This window comes from Mastigoproctus giganteus, chromosome 1, assembly GCF_048544385.1.
Source record: "Mastigoproctus giganteus isolate SK-2022 chromosome 1, ASM4854438v1, whole genome shotgun sequence".
Lineage (NCBI taxonomy): Eukaryota > Metazoa > Arthropoda > Arachnida > Uropygi > Thelyphonidae > Mastigoproctus > Mastigoproctus giganteus.
Genome location: NC_143575.1, coordinates 202,152,221 through 202,176,089, shown reverse-complemented (window position 1 = coordinate 202,176,089; position 23,869 = coordinate 202,152,221). Strand labels below are relative to the sequence as shown.

The window sequence follows — 23,869 nt, the reverse complement described above, 5'->3', positions numbered from 1 at the left end:
TATATTTTATTATAATATAATAAATAATAAAATACTTACGTATTTTATTACGTAATAAAATATTGCTAATGCTTTTGCTTCTATCGTAAGCAAACTTGTTTTTTGTTTGATTTTCTATCCAAACAGATAACAGCCGTTCCATCTCTTCCAATTCTTTGTGTCTTAATCTAATGGATTTTATGGATTTTAATTACACTTTGAGTTGTTCCTGCTATGAAAGTTGTTTCTATTTTCTCTGCATTCTTTGTAATTCTCGGCATTGCCTCATTTAGGTCTGTAGCACGTGCAATATCACGTGGTGTTTCATTTCGCTCAAAGCGTTTCACAATTTCATATTTTTTCTCTATCGACAGAGGCGGAATGGCCATAAGCCTTACCGGGGAAACCCCGGTGGGCCGGTGTGATTTTGGCCATAAACCATAGTATGAGGCCACAATAAATTTTCCCGGGTAAGAATCTTTGATCCAGTCCGCCTCTGTTTATCGATATTGCTTTTCTTTTTCTCTCTGAATCTGCAGTGTCTTCACCAGGACGCTTCCTTTTCACGCCTTTTAATTAAGAATTTTACTCATTTTTAGGGAATAAAGCACAATTACAAAACAAGGAGGCACGTTTGATACACATAAACAAAGCTGTGCGCGTGTAGCAACTGAATAAACAACACCATAAAGGCAGAGATACACTATTAACACCTCACATTTCTAGGGGTTACTACCATAAAACAATAAAAACAATTTCCAGTTGCGTTTCTGCTATTGGAATCTGTTATAAACTGGTAGTAAACTCGATCTAATTGCATTTGCGATTATACCGATAGCTGGAATTGTGTTGGTTTTTACGTTATTATGGTGAAATGTGTTTCCCCTTCACTGATATAAAAAACATAAATACATTTTTAGAATCTTCTCTTCATTCCTATCGTGTTGCGTTCGGTTGGGGTGATTCTGCGTTCGACTGCCATTTCTTGTAAACACCAAGGCGAATCGTGCATAAGCGAATTCGGTTCGTGTTATATAAGATATCATTCCCCTATTTATAAATCGTGTATGATCGAATTTGTGTAGTGTAAACACGTGTTATACGAGGACGGACTGTATTAGAAAGTTTATTTACCGTCTTTTACTGTATTTCTGAATGTTGAATTATTTTTCATTTTAGAAAAGGTCATATTTCTTTATAACGAAGTTTTTGTTTAACAAATTTTTGCAAGGAACAGTCGACTTAGTTATATAGAGGTCTGACTGTAGATTTATTTTATTGGAGATTATCTCACTTTCGCAGGTGTTCTGTTCATCTAAGAAGTACTACCCATTTTGGGAAATTCGTACCTTTTTCTTGACTCTTCCTCTTTTGGAAATGCCATTTTCTAGGGGCTCGTATTGGTTCCCCACTAGTTTTTCTGTGACTTTTGTTACAATGTAAAAGTTTGTTCAACAGAACTTTGTATTTGTGCATTTTCAATTCAGATGCAACAGTTTTATTTATTTGCCAGTGCGGTAACGAGATTGTGAGTGAATTAGTATTAAAAAAAAAAAAAAAAAACTATATTGAACCGTAAAGTACAAAATGAAAAGAATTACTAGTTTCTTCTCACCTTCCATAGTTAAGAAATTAAAAACAAGTGAAAATGTGAGTGAAGACTTAACTAAAGAAACAGTGTCAAACACTGCTTTTGTTCCTGATGGTATCAGCATCCAACAGCAAGGGATGACTGACATAAATGACTGGCCAAGTTGCTGGACTGTTGATCAAAAAAATGACTTCTGTACGAAGTATAATTGGCTAAATTATCAAAATAAGAGACTTGACTGTGCATTACATAAATAAATTGGAAATCTTGGAGTGGAAAAGAAAATAGGCATGAATATTTCTAAGGAATGGGCAAATAATGAAGTTATCTATTTTGGAAAAATTAGACAGCTACTGTCTTTAAGAAAGAAAATTTTTCAATCACAAGGAAATAGCGGGACATAAAGCATCTATAAAACTGTTTGCGGAAGCTGAGAAAGAGCCGCTTGAAAATCTGTGTTTAAAGGGTTTATCGCATGAAAAATTAATAGCAGAAAAAATTTTTCGCACCGCATATAAGGTGGCCAAAGAAAATCAGTCTTTTCAAAATTTTGAATCAGAAATTGATCTACAAGAATTAAATGGGATTGACACGGGTTGTATTCTTCATTGAGCTAACACTTGCGTGAACATCTTGAACCACATTAGTGATGAAATGAGAAAAAATTGGGATAATAAAATCGTTATGTTGAACAGTAAAATTTAATTGATAATTGATGAATCGACCATGGTGAGTAGGAAATCCGCTTTGATTGTTTACATTCGAACTTGTATATTTGACAGTGGAATGAGATCTCCCATAAATTTGTTTCTGGACTTGATCAAACTCAAAAGTGTTTCTGCAAAAGGAATATTTGATTCTCTGCTTGATTGTCTTCAGTCATACAGTATGACGGAAAACTATTTAAAAATTCACTTAGTTTGTGTTACATGTGATGGTGAAGCTGTTATGATTGGTAGTAAAAGTGCCATTACGAAACTAATGAAACAAAAATTCCCTTCTTTAATAGTGTGGCATTGCGCTAATCACTGATTAGAACTATCAGTTGGTGATACTGTGAAATCTGTTGCAGGTATTGATAGATTTAATGCATTTATTGATAAACTTTGTCATGTATAACGCGTCGTTATTACTGTCTAGAAAGAATTGCTGAAATGGAAAGATAGATTCGAATAATTTCAAGTGATGCTTAGCACTGAAGTAAAAAGATTTTAAAGTATATGCATGCAGGTTGGTTTTTGGTTGAATATGGTAACTAGGCTAGACTAGTAGTCAACCTTTGACAAGTCTGTTTAAAGAAGAGGTTAGATATGGTGAGAAAAGCAATGTGTGCACTTTTCAGGGTTAACAAATTGAAAATACAACAAGCTATCACTAGTTAGTGGCACTGACTCATGTTCAAATCCCCTGATGATCCAAAACGTTTTGAAAGAAGATAAATTGTTAGTTCCACCTTCATTGGGGGGGGAAACTGACAAGTGTAAGGAGACCTGAAATATAACAGATTGTCACAAGTCATGCTTGGCAATTTAACAATTCCACATAGTAGTACTGAGTGGGTGAGAATATTCTGCCAGGCCTGAAAAGCAAAAAGCTGAGTCCAGATCTTTCTGTTGAAGGTTTCTAGAGCAAGTTTCCAAGCAGGGCCATTGTTATAAAAAAACTTTGACTCAACATTTCTGAAGAGGGTGAAGTCCGCAACTGTATTTCTATTGATAATCTGAATTAGCTGATGTCTATGAAATATATAAATGGAAATCCACTGAGAGAAATATTGAGATAATCTAAAATATTTAGATGTTTAAGACGTACTCTGTTGGTAAACAATTCCATTGCTGTATTTTAATATGAAATGTGTATTTTGTCCATGAAAATTTATTTTCTGGTGTAGTGTGAAAAACACCTTTTTCTGAAAAATCTCCTATTTTCCTACTGTTTACATATTGTGATGATATCATCAGCTTTTTGTGAAAGTCAAACATTGGCAGTTATGATTATCATTGAAGATAGGCATAAAGCTAGAAGCAGTAGACTCCTTTTTTTAGACTCCAGATATTACTGAATAGTGAAATAGTGTAGCATCCTGAAGACATACCATTTCCCATATCAGCCAGTTATCTGTAATTATAATAATTAAGTGAAGAATTAATACAGCAGGGCGAGTGGAGTCAATAACTAAGATAATTTAATAATTTAAAATTAATACAAGAAGCTTTCAGGGCAACGAACCCCTTCCTAAGCAAGTAAAAGTAAAAATATATACATACATGCAGAAATGCAAATATAATATAAAAATGAAGAATAGAATGAATACTAAATAGACAGTGCATGCTCAGATGACTTGGAGAGCATTCACATGAACGTGAGATTGTACAGACATTCATTCACTAATATATAATATTTAATATATATTAAAATTAATAATTAATAATTGTAATGTACAGTGGACCCCCACTTTACGATTGGTTCACTGTATGATGAAATCAACTTACAATGAATTGTTCATAACAAAATACCATCCGCTATATGTGGTAAGTGCCAATTGTGATCATGTTTGCAAATTGAATTTTAATTCTGTTAAATGGTGATTCTAATTAATAAGTGAAAATAGGAGGAATATTATCCATAGGCTATAAAAATAAAGATATAAAGCACAAATTTACACTTTATTACCTTACCAATTAACAAAATTAAATGATACGCGAAAATCAGAATATTTTCCATAGGTTAGCAAAATAAAAATATATTTACACTTATGTACATTGCTTAATTAATACTGTAATATGTACATACTAACTAATTGATATTTCTGTCTGACATATTTTTGGGTTGAAAAATTTAAAATAGTAAAAAAAAATAAGCAGTCATTAACAAAGAACACGGTACGCACAAATTGCAACTAACATGATATGCTCAAGTGAAATATGGAGTAACAAGTTTACAAAGCTTAAAAAATAGGAATGAAGAAAAAGATTCCGAAAAATTATTTATATGATTAAAGAGTTCAGTGAAGGAGAAACACATTTTACCATAATGACGTAAAAACCCACAGAATTCCAGCTATCAGTATTATTGCAAATACAATATAATCGAGTTTACTATTATATGGGAAAGGGGGGGTATTTTGAAAAAAAAAATAATAATAAATAATAAAAAAAATATATATGTGTGTGTGTGTGTGTGTGTGTGTGTGTGTGTGTGTGTGTGTGTGTGTGTGTGTGTGTGTGTGTGTGTGTGTGTGTGTGTAAAATTGTAGGAGATTAGGTTATTAATGTGGCTAGTGGCCAATAATTTATCTACAATTATTTATCTATTTATGGTCGTTGGGTGCATTCTACCCCACATAGTAGTAACCCAGGTCTATAATCATTCAAATATTCCTCTTATAATCACTCCAGTGTCTGTTACTATTATACTATATATATATATATATATATATAAATAAATTATAAAAAATATATGTACACAGTCACAGTGTTGTTTGGCTAGTGGCAAGTGGTTACCCACAACTTGACATTTGTTTCTGTGAGGTGTACAGAACTCTGTAAAGGCCAGAATGTGTGTGAACTATCGTATATTTCAGTGTAGTCCGTGTTGTGTTGCTCTTCCAACTGTTTAGTAACAGGGCCATATCGGGACTCCCCACCTTGCCTATCACTCACCACATGGAGGTAGGCGAGGTAGTAGTGGAGAGCAGCAGTGATATGTGCTGGCAGGCCCTGCCATAGAGTTGTCTAAGCTTTCCATGTTGGGCCCTTAAGAGAAAAAGAGAGAGAAAAAAAAAAAAAAAAGAGAAGGGAGTGCTTTCAAATTGTACAAGGCAGTTCAACAGAGAGGAGAAATAGGGGTGGATGTAGTAGAGGCAACTGTCAGATGAAATAGGAGAGGGGAAGTGGCAGGAAGGCAGGCCCAAAGTAAAAGACATAGGAGCAGGGTGTCCTATGTGGTCACCAAATGGCACCCTGTGCTGGGCAAGTCACTTGCAGGTCCCCCATCGATAAGGTCTATGAGGGCAGGTCAAGTCCATGTTGCAGTTGCAATAACAAATCCAGGTGCAATTTGTGTCCATGGAATCAAGTTAGGTGAGACATGTCACTTCTAGGGAAAAATGGCAAGAAAGTGCAAGACAGCCCAACAATAGAAACCTGAATTGCTGTGCATGATGCAATCTGTATTAGGTTGATATCTGAGGATAATATCTGAGATTAGTTGCTGGATTTCTGCAAGAAGCAGGGAAGTCAAAGCTGTGGCAATGTCTGTTCTTGTTGTTGAAGTTTAGAGAGTGACAAGGGGGCTAGGTGGCACCAGGAACATTGGTAATGGTCTGAAGATGATTTCTGTGGTGGGTGAAGGCTTCTTGTGCAAAAAGCAATAAGGTAATATGTCTTGTTTCAATATAAAGAGGTGTTCCACTCCAGAAGGAAGGGTGCGAATAGTGGTAATGAACCTTGCTCTGAGGTCTTTCTAAAGTGGACAATAATGTATGATGTGGGCCCAGTCTTCAGGGGACCTACATGAGCAAAGCAGGTCATCAGTAATCCTGAGGCTAGCCAGATTTGAGGGATCCTTGGCCAGGGATGATAAAAGAGACGAAGAGCAAAGGTGCATACCAGGGAGGAGGCTTGGAGCTGGTGATGGTGATCTTCAACTCAAGGGATGAATTTCCTGGCGACTACTTTCTTTGGTGAGTTTTCCCATTGGACTTGCTGAAATTGATAGAGGCATTGGTTTGTCCTGTTCTTTTCTTGTGTATGGTCATATCAAGGGTGAAGTCTAAGATAGTAGTTGATACTTTTCTGCATCTGTAGTTAAGACCAGCGTGTACAACATCCAAGTTTGGTGGGGGGGGTACAAGGACTTGGAATGCCACATTGCTAACTGTGTGACGTGCACACATGACTGCAAGCAACATGGTGCACTGGATGGAATGAAATTTCTGTACGTTCCTGGCAAGAATGGTCCTGGTACACTAAGCTCCAGCACCGTAAGTAACTAAGGATATGAAGATTGCCTTATAGAGTAGAGTAAGGGCTCTACCACGGAGGTTCCGATCAGTATGAGTGATGCATCTGATGAGAGCAGTGTACTTTCTGACTTTTCTACTCAGGTATTGGAAGTGTGAGTAAAAGATCAGGTTGTCAGTTTATTCCGAGACATCTTACTTCAGGCACTATTCTAATAGCAGAAGAGTCAATCTTGGTTGAACGTGTTCAAATATTGAGTTTGCCTTTGAGCAAAATTGCTCTCGCCTTGTCTGGGGAAATCTTGAGCATACATTCTTTGGCCCAGCTGGATAACTGGGTAAGGACAGTGTGCCCTGTCATCAAGGAGAGCTGTTGTATTGGCAGGGACTGTAAAAAAAAAAAAAAAATCATTAGTGAAGGTGAGGCACTCCACCTGGCCCAGATCCATAGACCAGACCAGACAAGATTGATAGATCACAGTAATGATCTGAGGACTGAATTCTGTGGGTAACCCCTAGAAATGGAGTACGAGACTTTCCAGAAAGCTGTGATCACAGAGATATTTTTATTGCTGTTGTAACTGTTAAGACATAAGTAGAGGTTCCTTGAAAGTTCTGCATCGTGCAGATGCCTTAGGATAGACGGCCCCATAGAAGTCTACAGTAATTGGAGATACTACTCTGAAATAGAGGTAGCATTTTGAATAAGATGAAGAATGGCATCAGTGGTACAACGTTCCATCTTTGAAATCATACTATCTTGACAATTCAAGGTTCTTTGCAGTGTAGTGAGTGCACAGACAAAAGAGGAGGCCTTTTCAACAGTAGTCTTATATTTTCAATGTTTCATGTTCAGGAAAATATCCTTCCACAAGGCATTTGTTGTAGAGGATGGATGGATACCAATTTCTTGAATATCTCAACTCTATAAGAATATCTCAACTCTAAAAGACCCAGGCATTTTTTGTCCTTGATTTTTTCGATGCAGTGTTTAGTTCTAAGTTGAAGGGAAGTTTGGTGTTGCTGTTATACTTGCTTCAGGACCAGGTACTCCTGGTTCTGAAGACAAGTTTGGATTTGGGAATCTGTAGTAGGCTGGAGAAATAACAGGGAGTCCAGGATGCAGGTCATGGTACCATCAGCAGCAACAGTGGAATTTAGGACTTTGCTTGCTGGAAGCTTGTTGGCCACTATTGCGATAGACAAGACCACAGAGATCAGCATTGATAGCAGTGGAGATTAGTGTGTGCCAGGTTTCCTCTTTTCTAGTTCTGACCAAGTTGGTGTATCGGTTGTGTAGTGTTCTGTGAGTTTCCCTGTAGGCATCAATTTCAGGATTCCAGAGGGGGGTGGCCCTGGAATGTTCCAATTCAGGGCACCACTACAGGACAGCATTGGTAAATGGGTTCCTTTTTTCTAAGTGCCAAAGTGTAGGCATGCTCGAAAGATAGTCAGGTATCTGGGTTGTCATCAGGAAGGTAAGGAGGTGGCAGACAGATCCCAGTTGGCTGTTTTTATGTTGAAGCAGTGTTGTGGGTTGTTGGTAGGCCTAGGTCCATTAACCAACAGGGAAAAAAGGTGATGGCCCTGTGGTCCAGGATGATCCAGGCCTCTTGGATGTTCCAGTTCTGCAAGGAGCGTGAGATTGTTCTAGATTCCAATGTGATATCTGTCGAACTCCCCATAGTATCTGTCTCCCCATAATTGTAGTTTACAAGTAAGAGATATGACGTGTATATTTTATTGTGGTGATATTCCTTCATTTGATGGGGAAAGATTTCCAAGGCATGAGTTTTGAAAATAGGAGAGGACATAACCAGTGAGCAGTATACTTGAACAATGTGAACGATGTAAAACAGAATTTAGATGTTTTCTGAATATTAGTTGAGAGAGAGAGAGACATTCATTTTGTTATTGTTTGTAGTTTTTATTTTACCTATGTGTAATATTTAATTTATGGTTTGAATGTGTACCCAAACAGAATGTGTTTAAAATTTACATATGATTATGTATGCATTGTTGAACTTGGGGAGCATTTATTCTTTTTAAAAGAATATGTCTACATTCATTTTTTTGTACACATGTGAATGTGTATAAAAGACTGAATGTAGACATATTAACCCCAGGTGCTCACATCTGGTGAGTATGGGCTTGGCACACACTCATGGTCCTGAGCTGGATATCATCATTCTTTTCTATTCAGAAATTTTTTTTGGTTGGTGCAGCATAAACCTCAGGCTTCCGTGCACCATATGGCTAATAATAATGATAATATCCTTGTGTTTTATTGTCAAAAAAGAATTTAAAAAAATTAAAAATCTCATTTATAAAATGTAAAAAATAAATGTAAAAAAAAATCATAAGAAATAAAAAAAAAACAAAAAGAAACATAAAAACTAGCCATTGCTTTTTTTGATGCAGTAAATCCTTTAGATTTATATATACATGTATATTATTTTAATTCAGTTTAAATTTCTGGATGTGAATTCCACAGAAATTGAAAAAAATTCTTGGGAATTCGGATTCAAAAGTTGATGAAACTGAATAATAATACATATATGAATGTAAAGGATATTACCACATCAAAAAAGGAATGGTGAGTTTTATTTATCTCTTGCAATTTTTTTTGTATTTGCATGCTATTTAATTACATAGTTTTCAAAAACTCACTCCAATTGGCTTTTGCAAGTGTGCTTCCATAAAGTTTGGAAACACTTGCGAAAGGGTTAAGATAAAACTAGCCAAACAGCATTTGTTTAGCTATGTATTATTTATTAATGCATTTCTGAGTAAACAGTGGATTGGGGGGGGGGGACTGGCAGCACAGTTTATTGGATATGCAGTGGATGAGACAAATAAACACCTTTGAATGCACAATGTGAATGCACGTAAGAGTTTTTAGTAACTTAATTCATATTAAATTTGTATTTTGACTTTTATTCCTGGGTGGAAGAGCAGGATCATCAGCTTTCCAGAAATGTATGGTACATTACTATTTTATTTATAATAAAGGTTATTTAATTATAGCAAAAATTTATAATTGTGTAATTAAAAATTACTCTTCTACGGTTAATATATAATTTATAGTTTGTTTCAGATAGATTGGTGCATGGCCTTTGAGCAGTGGGTGATGCTATCTCAAGGTCATGGGTATAGCAGCTTATTAATTTAATTGAAATATAAAAATAAGTATCTCAGGTAAAAATAATAATATTTATTACTGCTGTGTGTACAGAATAATGTCAGTAGCCATCAGAAATTAATCGTCAAGAGTTGGCTTTTCTAATTCCATTCAGAAGCCCTGTACAGTAAATTATCTTCTTAGTTTAAGATAGTGCCTCATTCAACTATGATGCACTTTTGATTTATAGCTTTCCCAGCGGATCCCATAATTAAAATATCATTTTGCTCTATTGTTCTCAGTAATAAAACAGTGATCGACAAAAAAAAGTATTTCTGATCCATCTTCAAAATTTGCCCTTTCGTGTTTCTAATTATGTGGACAACTTTAAAAAATAAAATTAAAAGTCTTTGTATATGCAGTCTGCTTGATACTAATATATTATATCTTGGCTTCCAGAAATACTACAGATAAAAAAGTCTCAACAGTTTATCTTTCAGATGTAGTGTGATGGGCAAGCTTGTGCTTTTTATGCTATATGACTCACTTGTAGCAGACATAACAACCAGAAAGTCCATTGACTTGTGTGAAAATGATAGTTTTTATGCTGCTTGTCCGAGAAATTAAAGATAGATTCATTGATGGTTTCTGATGGTTTTGATGATGTTCATCTTCAGTGCTATTGCAGTTTTTATTCTTTCTGACTAGAATACATCCTTCTTTTTTGAATTATTCAATTTCATCTGTTTCTACATCCCTTAAAATCTTTGTTCTTATCAAGCTAAAAGTGGTGTTTTTGTAATCACCAAATCTTTTTCTTTAGCCCAGATTAATTCTGTGGATTTCAGTTCTGGGTGGTGTGGTGGCACTCTTTAAGAACCTTAATGCTGTAATCATTTAGAAGCAAATTATTACGAGTTTTCAGTTGCAGCTCATACAATTCTGTTTTTGGTATAGAATGTTATTTTTTGCTAGTCATTTTTAATGACTACTGGCATCTTTTTATACCTGTCACTTGGTGATTTAGGTGTCTTGTTTATCTAATAGTTATGATACTATGCAATGTCCATTGCTATGCCAGAATTAGCTGGAAAATTTGGAATTAATTTTTCTGTCATTCGTTTTTTAAAATTTTCATGATTCATTTCTATGTGATAATCTTCACTTGAAGATTATCACATAGATTGTGTTGACTTATAATGAGTATGGTTCAAGGTTAACCTGAACTTTTTTTTTTAAATAGAAATTGTGTGTTCCAGAAAAATAAAACACTTATTGTGGCAGATGGCGGGAACACTGTTCTCAGTCCCTAACATATTAGCCATGCCCTCTGTCAATGTGTATGCATTAGAAGCAGTACAAGTTTATATCAGACTTTGTTGGATTCTGTGTGTAGAACACCTCTGTATTATCAGATGTTTGGTGAAAGTGAAATGGGGTGAAATTTTCTGCAAGTTAAGTGTACAATATGGGAAGAGTTCTTGTCATGTGCAAGTGCTTATGATTTGCAACAAGTGTTCTGAAGGCCACAAATAACTTGTTAACCTACTGCATGCTCATATGAAGCAGACAGCTGTGAACATTCGTTGTGCTAAGGTGCTGATTTTGGAAAAGAGATGAATTACAGCATGAGTTATTTCATTGAAAGTGTTAAGTTTTGGAAGTGTTTCTCAAAGAGTAAGTGTCCATTATTCGTGGACATTTACTTTCGAGAAAGGGTATGCTTGGCATCCATAGATGCTGAAATTTTGACCAGCAGGGATACGTTGCTGTTTCTATCTAACATCCAAAGTGGTTTGAACTGGAGCAGAATACATTTCTGCAATGAATAGTGGCTTGTAATAAGACATTAGCATGCTAATTCATTCCAGAATCAAAAAGGTCCCTGTATGGAATAGTTCCACAAAGGATCTCCATCACTCAAATATTTGATACCTCTGGAAAGTGTAATTTCAAATTCAGAAAGGTTAATTCTTGTCAATCCTTTGCCAATTTAATGCTCATTATTACATGTGCATGCATCAGTTCACAAGAAAGGGCATGTGAAACTGTCATACAGAACATCTTGTTTGTACAACAATTCATGAGGCGCCTCCGTAGCCAGGTGGGAAGGAGCAGAAGTGCGTAGCACATGCTTCTTGATTAGACTGGGGTTCGAGCCCGTCACCACCAAATACGGAGGATGCGGAAAGGTCAGGGAATGACCACCGCATATTCCCGGAGCAATATGGCCTCAGTTGCTAATGCTCCTAAAAAAAAAAAAAAATAAAAAAATAACAATGCATGTTCTATACGGAAAATTTTACAGCAGTGACACTGGTAATCTTGGGCTGGGAAATCAGAGACCATCCTCGCAGTTTAGATTTATCTCCCAGTGATCATCATCAGCATCAGTTTTGGCCAAGTGGAGCATCTAGGAGTTCAGAAATTCAAGGTAGATGACAATTTCATTTGTTCTTTCGTTCAAGCCTATTGCCTTGAATTGCAGTCAGACTATTTCTTTCAATGCTGCTGGGGTTGGTACCTTGTCACAGCAGTGGCAGAAATGTGTCGATTTAATGGCTTTAATAAATCCAAATTCTCTTCACACAAGAAAAATAATCAGTCTGTTTAAGATTATTGCTAAATATTACAACTCTTATACCACATGAAATCATTAATATAGTTTATTAAGCTATTTACCTAAACTACTATACATTTAACTATTTCACTTGTTATAAGAGTGGTAACATATTTAGTGATAATCTTAATGGAAAACAACCACAACGTCCTTTCCTAACTACAGAGCAGCTCTATTCAGCACACCGAGCCGAGCAGTCCAACTTCCTGCCAGTTTACACAGACGGCTCGAAGTTGTAATCGTTTGTAGGATCTGCTGTTGTCTTTCCAGACACTATAATATCTCAGCAGATTCTTCCTGAATCCAGCATATACACTGCAGAGCTGCATGCTGTATAGTTAGCCTTGGATCATATTCAAACTTGTCAATACCAAAGGTCAATAATAGATTCCAGTTCTTTGAGTGTATTATAGGTTTTATAATCTTTGGGACAACTCCCATCCAGTTCTCTGTTGGATTCAGCAGAAGATACATTCTCTTTATGAACACAAGTTTGATATCCACTTCTGCTGGATTACTAGCCACATTGGGATAAGGAGAAATGATTTGGCTGACACTGCAGCCAAATCAGCAGCTCCCACTAATAATCTTTGCCTATTAGTCCCCTATACAGACTACAGGAAAATAATACACAACAAGATATATTCCCAATGGCAAGAACTGCCATGTTTCAATTACAGGCTTCATGTTTCAATTACAGGCTTTTGTAATTGAAACATGGCAGTCCAGTCTGCACACAAATTGTAGCGAGGAAGTTGTTCTTGCTTGACTCCACGGTCAAGCAAGAACACAGTCATCTAACACATTTGTTTCTGCTGAGGGGCAGATGACCCTCCTATGTGTGAGCCTTGTGACACCATTTTATCAATAAAGCATGTTTTAATAGATTGCATTAATTTTACCCATGTTCGCAATATATATTTTCCCGCCTCAACTCATCTGACTGGGCCTTGTACACTCAGTCAGATTTTATCAGACAACGAGCATGTGTCAGCAGTTTTTAAGTTTTTACAAGCTGTATCTACACACATATCTGAATTGGATAATTTACTTTTAAACTTATACTGCTTTATCATCATCATCATCAGCCGTTCTCAATCCACTGCAGGATGAAGGCCTCTCCAGCAACTTTCCACTTCCTTCTGTTTTGTGCAGTGGCCATCCATTTACTACCCACAAACTCATGAATTTCATCTATCCATCTCTGCCGTTGTCTTCCAGGTTTTCTGCTAGCTCCTCTTGGGTACCATTCTGTTATTTTCTTTGTCCATCTGTCATCATGTCTTCGAGCTATGTGTCCTGCCCAAGACCATTTTAGTTCTTTAGTTTTGATAAGAATGTCCTTTACTTGAGTTTGCTGCCTAATCCATGTGTTTCTCTTCTTATCCAACAGTCTGATTCCTAATATAATTTGTTCTATCCTTCGCTGTGTAGTTCTCAGCTTCTCTTCCATTCTTTTGTTCCATTCCAAGTTTCACTTCCATAAGTCATGGTGGGGAGTATACATTGGTTCATTATTTTATGTTTCAGACAAACTGGGATATTGTTCTTCAGTATGTGACTATATTTCCTGAATGCTATCCATCAAAATTTATTCTTCTCTTGACTTCCAGTCATTTATCATTATTACAGCTAATAACTTGTCCCAGATAAGTATATGACTCCACCCTTTCAATTACTGCTCCTTCAATCATTATGTCCCTTTCTATGGCATACTTGTTCATCATTACTTTTGTTTTAGCATTATTCATCTTTAGTCCAAAATCTTTAATAACTGTGCATAACTGATTAAGGTTTTCCTCTAATTCTTTGGAATTGTGGCTTATGACCACAACGTTGTCTGCAAATCGTAAATGGTTTAGGTACTCTCCATTCACATTGACTCCTTTCTGCGACCAGTCTAGTCTTCCGAAAGCTTCCTCAAGGGTAGCAGTAAATAGCTTCAGAGATATTGTGCCTCCTTATAAAACCCCTTTCTCGATTTTAAATTTGCTACTGTCTTTGTCTAGTCTAATAAAGGAGGTAGCGTTCTCATATATTTTCTTCAAAATCATAATATATGGCGTATCTATGCCTTGTCTTTCCAGTGCCAGAAACATTGCCTTATGCTGTATGGAGTCAAATGCCTTTTCGTAATCCACAAATGCCAGGCATAATGGTGTTTTATATTCATTTGCTTTTTCCATTAGCTGTGATATTACATGAAGGTGATCCATAGTTGAGAATCCTGTCCTAAAGCCAGCTTGCTCTTTCGTTTGATTCTCATCAAGTATTCTTTCTAATCTGTTAATAATGACCATTGTGAACAACTTGTAGACGTGGGATAACAAGCTAATTGGTCAATAATTATTTCCAATTTCTGTTTTATCTCCTTTCTTATGCAGCAAAACTATGATTGCATTATTCCACTGCTTGGGCATCACACCTTTTTCTAATGTATTTTGTGAAGAGCCTTGCCAGTTTTTGTGTTATGTCTCTTCCTCCCAATTTTAACAACTGTACAGTAATTTCATCTTCCCCCGGGGCTTTCTGATTCTTCATTTTCTTCAACGCATGTTCTACCTCATCAGGGAAAATATCGGGTATGTCGTATGTGTTGCTAATTTGCGATCCATCTTCCCCACTGCTGGCATCATTCCCTTGCTCCTTGTATAATTCTCTATAGTAGTCTTCTGCAATTTGAATTATGCCTTCTCTGCTATTTATAAGTACACCATCGCTATTCTTCAGTTTCAGTATCATTTATCTTACTGTATTACTGCTCATGGCTGCTGATTCAAGTCTTTGTTTTCCCTTAATGCTTGTTCCACTTTTCTTGCATTATATCTTATGTCCTCTCTGAGTCTCTTTCTAATGGCTTTGCATAACTCAGTATACTCAATTTTCTCCTTGTCAGTGTTTATCTTGCTCTTCATTTGTTCCTTTCGGTTCATCATAACAAGTTGACTAATTTTTGAGAGAGAGAGAGAGAGAGAGAGAGAGAGAGAGAGAGAGAGAGAGAGAGAGAGTGTGTGTCTTGAAAAAGAGTAATGTTTGCTGACCTGGTATGAATGTCTGTGTTTTTCTGTTAAAATTCTTTGATTTTTTTTTTTTTTTTTTTTAATATATATATATTGTACCTTTCAACCAATATTATTTGGTTATTTACTGTCTTCCATTTAATGTTATCTTTTTTGGTAATCTCTATAAATTTATTCTTGAGAAATACAAAGGTTATGCTCTGAAACTAGCCCTAAAAATGTCATTAACAATCAGTAATATATGATTGCTGATTGCCAGTGACATTTTTATAGTATATAAAAGTTATGGACTGACCTTTGTATATAGCACTTTTAACATATTAAATTGTATACACTTTGTATATAGCACCTCCGTAGCCAGGTGGGAAGGAGCAGCAGTGCGTAGCACACGTTTCTTGATTAGACCGGGGTTCGAGCCCGTCACCACCAAATACGGAAGATGCGGAAAGGTCAGGGAATGACCACCGCATATCCCGGAGCAATATGGCCTTAGTTGCTAATGCTCCTAAAAACCAAAAAAATAACAAATAACAAATAACTTTGTATATAGTAAATCATTCCTATTGTTTCTTTTTAACATTCTTATTTGGTTAAATAAATGCAATAGAACAACTAGGTCTGGTATTTTCACATATTTGATTTTATTCTGCTTGCATCTTCAATTTTTTGTAGCACAAATTTGTTTTACTGGGAAAATAAAAATTTTTTTTGACTATTTCATAAAACTTAAGACATTTTAAAGAACCAAATTTCCTGGGCATTTCCAACTCATCTAAGCCTACGTCACAGACAAACATGTTACAAATAGATTAAATGTTTCATTTCTTGTGAACTCTTTCCGAGTTTTGCCTGTAGATTAGGTGTATGCAGTCCCACACACCAGTCTATCTGAAACAACATACATTGTGTTGGTCTTTTATTAAATTATGAAATTTCCTTTTTTCTTTGCTTTTTATGTTCAGACAGAACAGTTTAATTTCAAAGTAAAAACAATATATATGGCTTTAATGATACGACGAATGATAGAAGCAACAACAAATCCAAAGTTAATTGATGACAAAGATTATTATGGCAACAAACGAGTGGAATTGGCAGGTTCTCTTTTGGCTTTATTGTTTGAAGATCTTTTCAAGAGGTACAATTCTGAAGTAAGTATTATTGAAATGTTTTTCTTGAATAAAAATTATAGCATGTGGGATAAAAATAGGTTATAAAATGGATTTAATACCTTGTCTACTGAATACTGTTTATTATTGTAGATTGTCCTGTATATTAATAATACAAAAATGAAACCACTTTCTTTTCCCCTGTTTATTTATTTGATTTCTTGACAATTATTTTGTAACAGCTGTAACACAACTTACATGATTTGTTGTAAATTGTAATAAATCATATAAGTAGTTCTACCAAAAGGTTAGAAAGAGAACAGTTCTTTATGTGACAGTCAGCAAATAAAAGTTTAATATAAAAATAAAATTAACCGCTCTACTGGATTTACATGTAGTTTCAGATAAATTGGTAATTTAGGAATAACTATGGAATTACATTAAAAAATTAACAATCGTAATTGCCATATAGGGTATATTCTGCCCCTTCTTCTGTTGCAGAAAACAAATTGGAGCGGTATGGCATTAAGGGCAAGTTTATGCTATGGATAAAGGGATGGTTGAGTGGGAGAAGACAGAGTGGTAATCAGTGGACACTGCCCTTTGTGGATTAATGGTATTAATCGAGTCCCCCAGGGTTTGGTGTTGGGCCCATTGTTGTTTTCTGTATTTATCAATGATATTGACAAAGGTATATCAGGCTTAATGTCCATGTTTGCAGATGATACGAATGTTGGCATCGTTGTTAATGACAGTAATGACAGACATTGACAAATGCAAATTACCGCATGTGGGTAGCAATAACCCCAGAGTAACGTAACAACTGTTCAGTACTACACTCAGGATAGTGGAGAATGAAAAAAGGTCAGGGTAATTGTGCAGTCAGATATGAAGTTTTTTGAGCAGTGCAGACAGGCTGCCAGAGCAGCTCATGGGGTCTTATCAATGATATACAGGAATTTTGCTAGCATGGATAAGAAAGTGATTATCCCTTTGGATAAGGAATTGGTCAGGCCACACCTTGAGTACTGCATACAGCTCTGTAGGCCTCATTTTAGGAAAGCTGTGGAGCTGCTGGAACAAGTATAGAGGACAATAAGATTGGTGAGGAGAACAAATTGGTGCTCTTACCAAGAAAGGCTTATCTGTAAATTGCAGCATCTGGGGACTAGACACCTGTGAGGTGTATAAGGACTTGAATGGTTTGAGCAAGCATCGATGCTGATGGGACCTTTGCGCACATGAGGGGACAGAAATTCAAATTGAGGAAAGACAGTTGTAGAATAGATGTGCAGAAATTTGCCTTTAGCCAGCAAGTGGTGGATTGCTGAAACAAACTTCCATCTGTCGTTGTGGAAGTTGATAGCTTAAATAAATTCAAGGAAGACCTGAACAAACTTCTGGGAGTGAATGGATGGGTGAAATGGGAAGTTTCCCCCCCCCTTGCTTTCTTGCACCATATGCCTTTGCTAATGCAAATATAGAAATTTTTTTTTAGCAAAGTTAGATATAGTCGCTTTCACTCCTGAATCCATGCTGCACTTTTTACTGTCTGACTTTGACATTAAAAAAAAAAGTGCACTCTTTCTTTGTGAAGGAGGTGGCGGGCTAGTGATGTGAACAATGACATGAAATCACCCACACCAAATGTGTTGAATCTCATGCCTTCAGTGTTTGGTATCCCATATTTGCAAATTATGTACAGAAGGCTGACTTTTGTCCTCAAAAAGGAATACATTGTAGGACATGCCATCTTCCAACAGTATGGCATGTCCATCATAAATTTTTTGTGTATAGGCTGTATTGTCAGTCTTTAAGTCTTGTACCATCTGCAACTTGAATGTAGCCTAAGTGTTGTGTGCAAGAGCGTAAGTGTATAGAATTGAGGACTATCTGTAATTGTGAAGGCCTTTCTTTATTTGTGTCTTCTGTGGAACATAACATTTATTAAGCATTGCATTTCCTGTCTTCTTCAACTTGTGCCATTATTTAAGTGTTTCTTGAATTTATTTTCACAAATAACTGTTCTTAACAAACTAATTTGAAATCTTCCATTTCATGTTGTGATATCTTATTTGTATTTCCAACTAGCAGTAGACAGTTTTGATAGATGGCAGTACAAAAAATAACTTTGAAAATCAAAGGTGTTGTCATTTGTTGTCTATTCTTGGTTAAAAAAAAAAAAAAAAACAGAAATTCTCTAGAATTTGGATTTAGAAATTTAATTAAATGATAAATAAGTATATATATAGAATATAATACTGCATTAAAAATAATAATAACCTTGTTCTTTATTTGTTGTTATTATTTTTTTTTATAGTTTTCAAAATTTTTTTGCACTTGTTAATGTGCTGTCTACTTTCATAAATGTTTTTATTTGTAATATGATAATTGATGATAATTTCACTATAATATGGGACAGTCAGGCCAAAATAAGAAGATATTAATATTTAAAAGCATTTTAATACAATGTTTTATCTTTACAATTTTTTAAAAATTCCAAAAAACATTTATTCTGTTAAACTTGTAGCAGAGACCATACTATGGCAGGGACTATCCACATTAACAACTTCACTAATGAAAAGGTTAAAGAACAGAACTATTACTACTACTTTTTTTTTTTTTTTTTTGAACCATCCTATGTGTTTATAAACCCTCTAAATAATGAGTCTTAAGTGACTTCACTTTTAACCCTCTGCCAGTGTGTTGGGAAAAAAAATCATCCAAGAATAGGCATGTTCAGTTTGTTTGTATAAAATAAATGAGCAAGAAATAGCTGAAAACAGCAGTTTATAACTTCATTCATTACTTTGACACTATATTAGATAATAAGACCAAATAATATCTTTAGTAACAGTGGTTACTACAGATATTATTTAGTACTTAGAACTATTTCACTTCCAGTACACTTCTGGTATTCAGTTATGTGAATTTCTTTCTCTGTAAGTGAATATCTTAATGAAAATTTCTGAAAAAATGGAAAGGTGGGCCAAACGTTGAGTAACCTCCAAGTTCTTCTCCTAGATCTGTAGACATTCCTAAAATATTCATTGCAGAAGAATATTCTAAAATTAATCATGTGCTATAACAAAAGTGCTATAAAGTACTGTAAAGTATTATATAAGGAGCAAGGGAATGATGCCAGCAGTGGGAAAGATGGATTACAAATTTGCAACACATACAACATACCCAATAGTCTGAATGATGATAGAACATGCATTGAAGAATATGAAGAATCAAAAAGCCCAGGTGAAGATGAAGTTACCATAGAGTTGTTAAAATTGGGAGGAAGATACATGACTCTTCACAAAATACATTAGGAAAGATGTGACCCTTAAGGAGTGGAATAATGCAATCATAATTTTGATGCATAACAAAGAAGACAAATTAGAAAGATTAGAAAGAATACTTGATGAGAATCAACCAAAAGAGCAAGCTGGCTTTAGGACAAGATTCTCAACTATGGTTCACCTTTCCATAATATCACAGCTAATGGAGAAAGCAAATGAATAGAAAACACCATTATTAGCATTAGCATTGGCATATGATGCAAGAAAGCAAGCTTATTCAGCATCAGCCAAAAAAAAAAAACAAAAAAAAAACACACCACTCCCATTTCACCCCTCCGTTCGCTCGAAATACCTGTCCAGTTGAGCCTTAAATTTGTTTAGGCTATCAACTTCAACAACAAGTGATGGAAGTCGGTTCCACCAACCAACCACCCGCTGGCCAAAGGCAAATTTCCGCACATCTATCCGACATCCGTCCTTCCTCAATTTGAATTTATGCTCTCTGAGCTGATTATTCTGAGCAAGATGAAGAATCCCATTGGAATTGAGCATTCTCAAACCATTCAAAGCCTTATACACCTCTATCAGATCACCTCGCCAGTGCCTAGTCTCCAGACTCTGTAATTTGCAAAACTTAAGCCTTTCTTCGTAAGAGCAACCCTTTGTTCCATTCACTAATCTTGTTGCCCTTCTCTGTACCCATTCCAGCAGCTCTACATCCTTCTTGAAATGAGGCCTCCAGACCTGTATACAGTACTCAAGATGTGGCCTAACCATTGCCTTATACAAGGGAATAATCACCTCCTTATCCCTGCTAGAAAAATTCCTATATATCATTGACAAGACACCATGAGCTACTCTTGCAGCTCGTCTGCACTGCTCAGAGAACTTCATATCTGCCTGCACAATTACCCCCAGGTCCTTTTCATTCTCCACCACTGTCAGTGTAGTACCGCAGAGTTGATACGTTGCTCTGGGGTTACTGTTTCCCATATGTAGTACTTTACATTTGTCAATGTTAAACTTCATTTGCCACCTCTCAGCCCATCTGTTCAACCTTTCCAGATCCTGTTGCAGCAGCGTAGCATCAGTGGTGTCCTTAACAACCCTGCCAACCTTTGTATCATCTGCAAACTTGGACATTAAACTTGATATCCCATCATCAATATCATTCATAAACACCGAAAACAACAACGCACCCAACACTGAACCCTGAGGAACTCCACTAATAACATTAGTCCACGTTGAGCAGTGTCCATTGATTACCACTCTCTGTCTTCTGCCACTCAACCATCCCCTTATCCATAGCAGCAATTTGCCTCCAATGCCACACTGCTCCAATTTGTGCAGCAGTCTTCCATGTGCAACAGTATCAAAAGCCTTTCTAATATCCAAATATATAATATCAAAGTTATTCCCTGCATCCAGTTCTTTTGTGACTACATCATAGTATCCAATCAAATTGGTCAGGCAAGACCTGCCCTTAACAAAACCATGCTGCGTCTGAGCTATAACTGAATTCTTGTCTAGATGATCCTGCAGTGCTTCTTTAACCAGTGCCTCCATTAATTTACCTGGAACAGAAGTTAAACTAACAGGTCTATAATTACTTGTGTCAGCCTTTGATCCTCCTTTGTGAATTGGGGTTACATTTGCACATCTCCAGTCTATGGGTACCTCCCCTGAGTCCAAAGATGCTCTCATAATTATGGCTAAGGGTTTGCTTACTTCCTTTGCTGCCTCCTTTAATATAACTGGATAGATCCCATCCACCCCAGGTGCCTTTTTTATGTTTATCCTCAACAATCTTTCCTCCACTTTCCTCTCATTTATTACAAAATCATCCAGCTCACTGCCAATGTTTACTTTACCTACATCATTCTCCTTCCTGAATAACTCCTCATGCGTGAATGTAGATCAAAATACTCGTTTAGATTGTTAGCCACCTGAGCAGGATCCTCAACTGTTGAACCATCAATATCCAGTGGACCAATCTGATTCATCCCTTTCCTTCTTGAGTTTAAATAGGTAAAGAACTCTTTTCTGTTTTTCTTTGCATCCTTTGCCAAGGATTTTTCGTAGTCTGCCTTTGCCTGCCTAATCTCCTTTGTGACTTGGTTACAGACCAACTTATATCTATCATAGGCTTCCATGTCACCCATTAATTTGTATGTATCCCATGCATTTTTCTTCTCTGCCACATGTCTCATTAGTTCATCTGACAACCATTTAGGCCTAAACCTTGAACAATATTTCTTAGTTGGTATGTAAAGCCTGGTAGCCTCCAAGATTAGTTCCTTGAATGCTTCCCATTTTGAGTTTGCTGTTGGTAACATCATCAGTTGGTCCCACTGTATAGAATTTAAATACTGTCTCAGACCATCATAGTCGCATTTACGAAAACAAAAATCCTTCCCTTTACCTCTGATGGTAGTACCTCCTTGAGTAAATCCCACTTCAACACACTGTGATCACTGCCACCTAGTGGTTCATTTATCTGCAGATTCTTAATGCATGAAGAATCACTACTGATAATCAGATCAAGAGTATTGCTCCCTCTTGTTGCCTCACGAACATGCTGATGTAGAAAACAATCATCCAATAAATCCACAAAAGCCTTGCTAGTGTGCGAGTGACCAACCCACAAATTCCAGTCAATATCTGGGAAATTAAAATCCCCCATTATAAGACTCTCTGATTTACTGGCCCACTCTATTTCCCTGTACAATATCTTATTATACTCATCAGAGTCATTAGGCCTATAGCACACTCCTACTCTCAATTTTGATTTTCCTATGCTCATGTCACACCAAACTGTCTCGACACTGCCCTGTCCATCGATGTCGACTGGCTTCACTTCCTTGGACTTTATGTGTTTCTTAACTAATAGCATAACCCCTCCTCCCCTCCTGTCCTGTCTATCGTTTCTATACACATTGTATTCCCCAAATTCCAGTTCCGCATTCCTTATATCTGTGTGACACCACGTCTCTGATATCCCAACAATATCTGCCTTTGATGTTTTGAGCAATACCTCAAATTCATCAAATTTATTTACCAAACTCCTAGCATTGGTGTACACGCACCTGTTTCTATTCTTGGCTACCCTAACACAACCCATGTGTTTACTTGTACCGCAATGACTCCCAGCAGTGTCTGAAATATCCTGCATCTTGTTTTTCAGGCTTCTGCTCATTTCAATAGAAGCAGTGCAAGAATCACTTCCACCTCTGCCAGTGGCTACTGTTAATCTATTAGTCCTTGTATCCCCCCCCCCAACTAGCAGTTTTCCGACCCACCTAACTCTGCCTCGACAGCATCAGCAAAAATTCTTGCACCCTTTCTATTTAAGTGTATCCCATCCCTGTAGAAGCAATCTCTCCTGTTAACAAGTACAGTCCAGGCTGAAAAAAATTCTACCCCTTGAGCCTTGCACAATCCCTCCAGGGCCGAATTGATCAACAAGGCTCTCATCATATACTCCCTCCTATCGTGTCTGGGCAGAATTGCAGCCACTTTCAAATTCAACCCTAATTCACGGCTTTTTTTCAACAGTGACCTGTACTTGCTAAGTAATTCCGCCGGTCTCCTACTCTTGATATGCCAACGTGTACAATTATATCACCTTTTGTGCCCTTAAAAGATGATATCCGCTCTACAACGTCATCAACCTTTGCCCCTGGCAGACATACCCTGGTCCTATTCCACCTATCCTTTTTGCAAAGCATGTTCCCCGCTTCCCTGACAATAGAGTCACCAACAACTACTAGTTCCTGTGGGACCAGCGCATTCTGCCTAGGGGGCTGCCTCTGTGTTGCCTGATGACCAAGTGCAAGCTCTGGCGTTGATGTGGGCGGCTGAGAGCTTGATGGGCCCTCAATTTATTTCCTTCGAGGGCATCCACCCTGTCCTTCAAGCTCTTATAAAGGCTCATAACAACGCTGAGTTGTCGCCTGATTTCCTTGCACTCCTTGCATCGTGCACACACAAAGACATCCCCCTTGGCAGTATCATGTCCCGTACCCGACTGCTCCGCACACATCAAGCAAACAGTGCATTTTAAAAGACTGTGATTCAGAGGGCAACTGCCCCCCTCAGTTCTCCCCTGAACCACAGCACTCCCATTAGCTTGAGCCTTTTGCTTTGCTGCTCTGGTCTGACATTTGTAGATTATGCCTG

The 23,869-nt window shown here is 36.8% G+C and overlaps 1 protein-coding gene across 2 annotated transcripts in view; it reads left to right on the top strand.

The window, feature by feature from the left end:
* The window catches only part of Polr3B (RNA polymerase III subunit RpIII128), a 527,342-nt gene that overhangs the window by 169,723 nt on the left and 333,750 nt on the right, over positions 1 to 23,869 (top strand). For both annotated transcript variants that reach the window (XM_090375599.1, XM_090375592.1), the window contains one exon: positions 16,257 to 16,442. In XM_090375599.1, the coding sequence (XP_090231725.1) occupies positions 16,257 to 16,442 (186 nt within the window). The remainder of the gene's footprint in view (positions 1 to 16,256; positions 16,443 to 23,869) is intronic.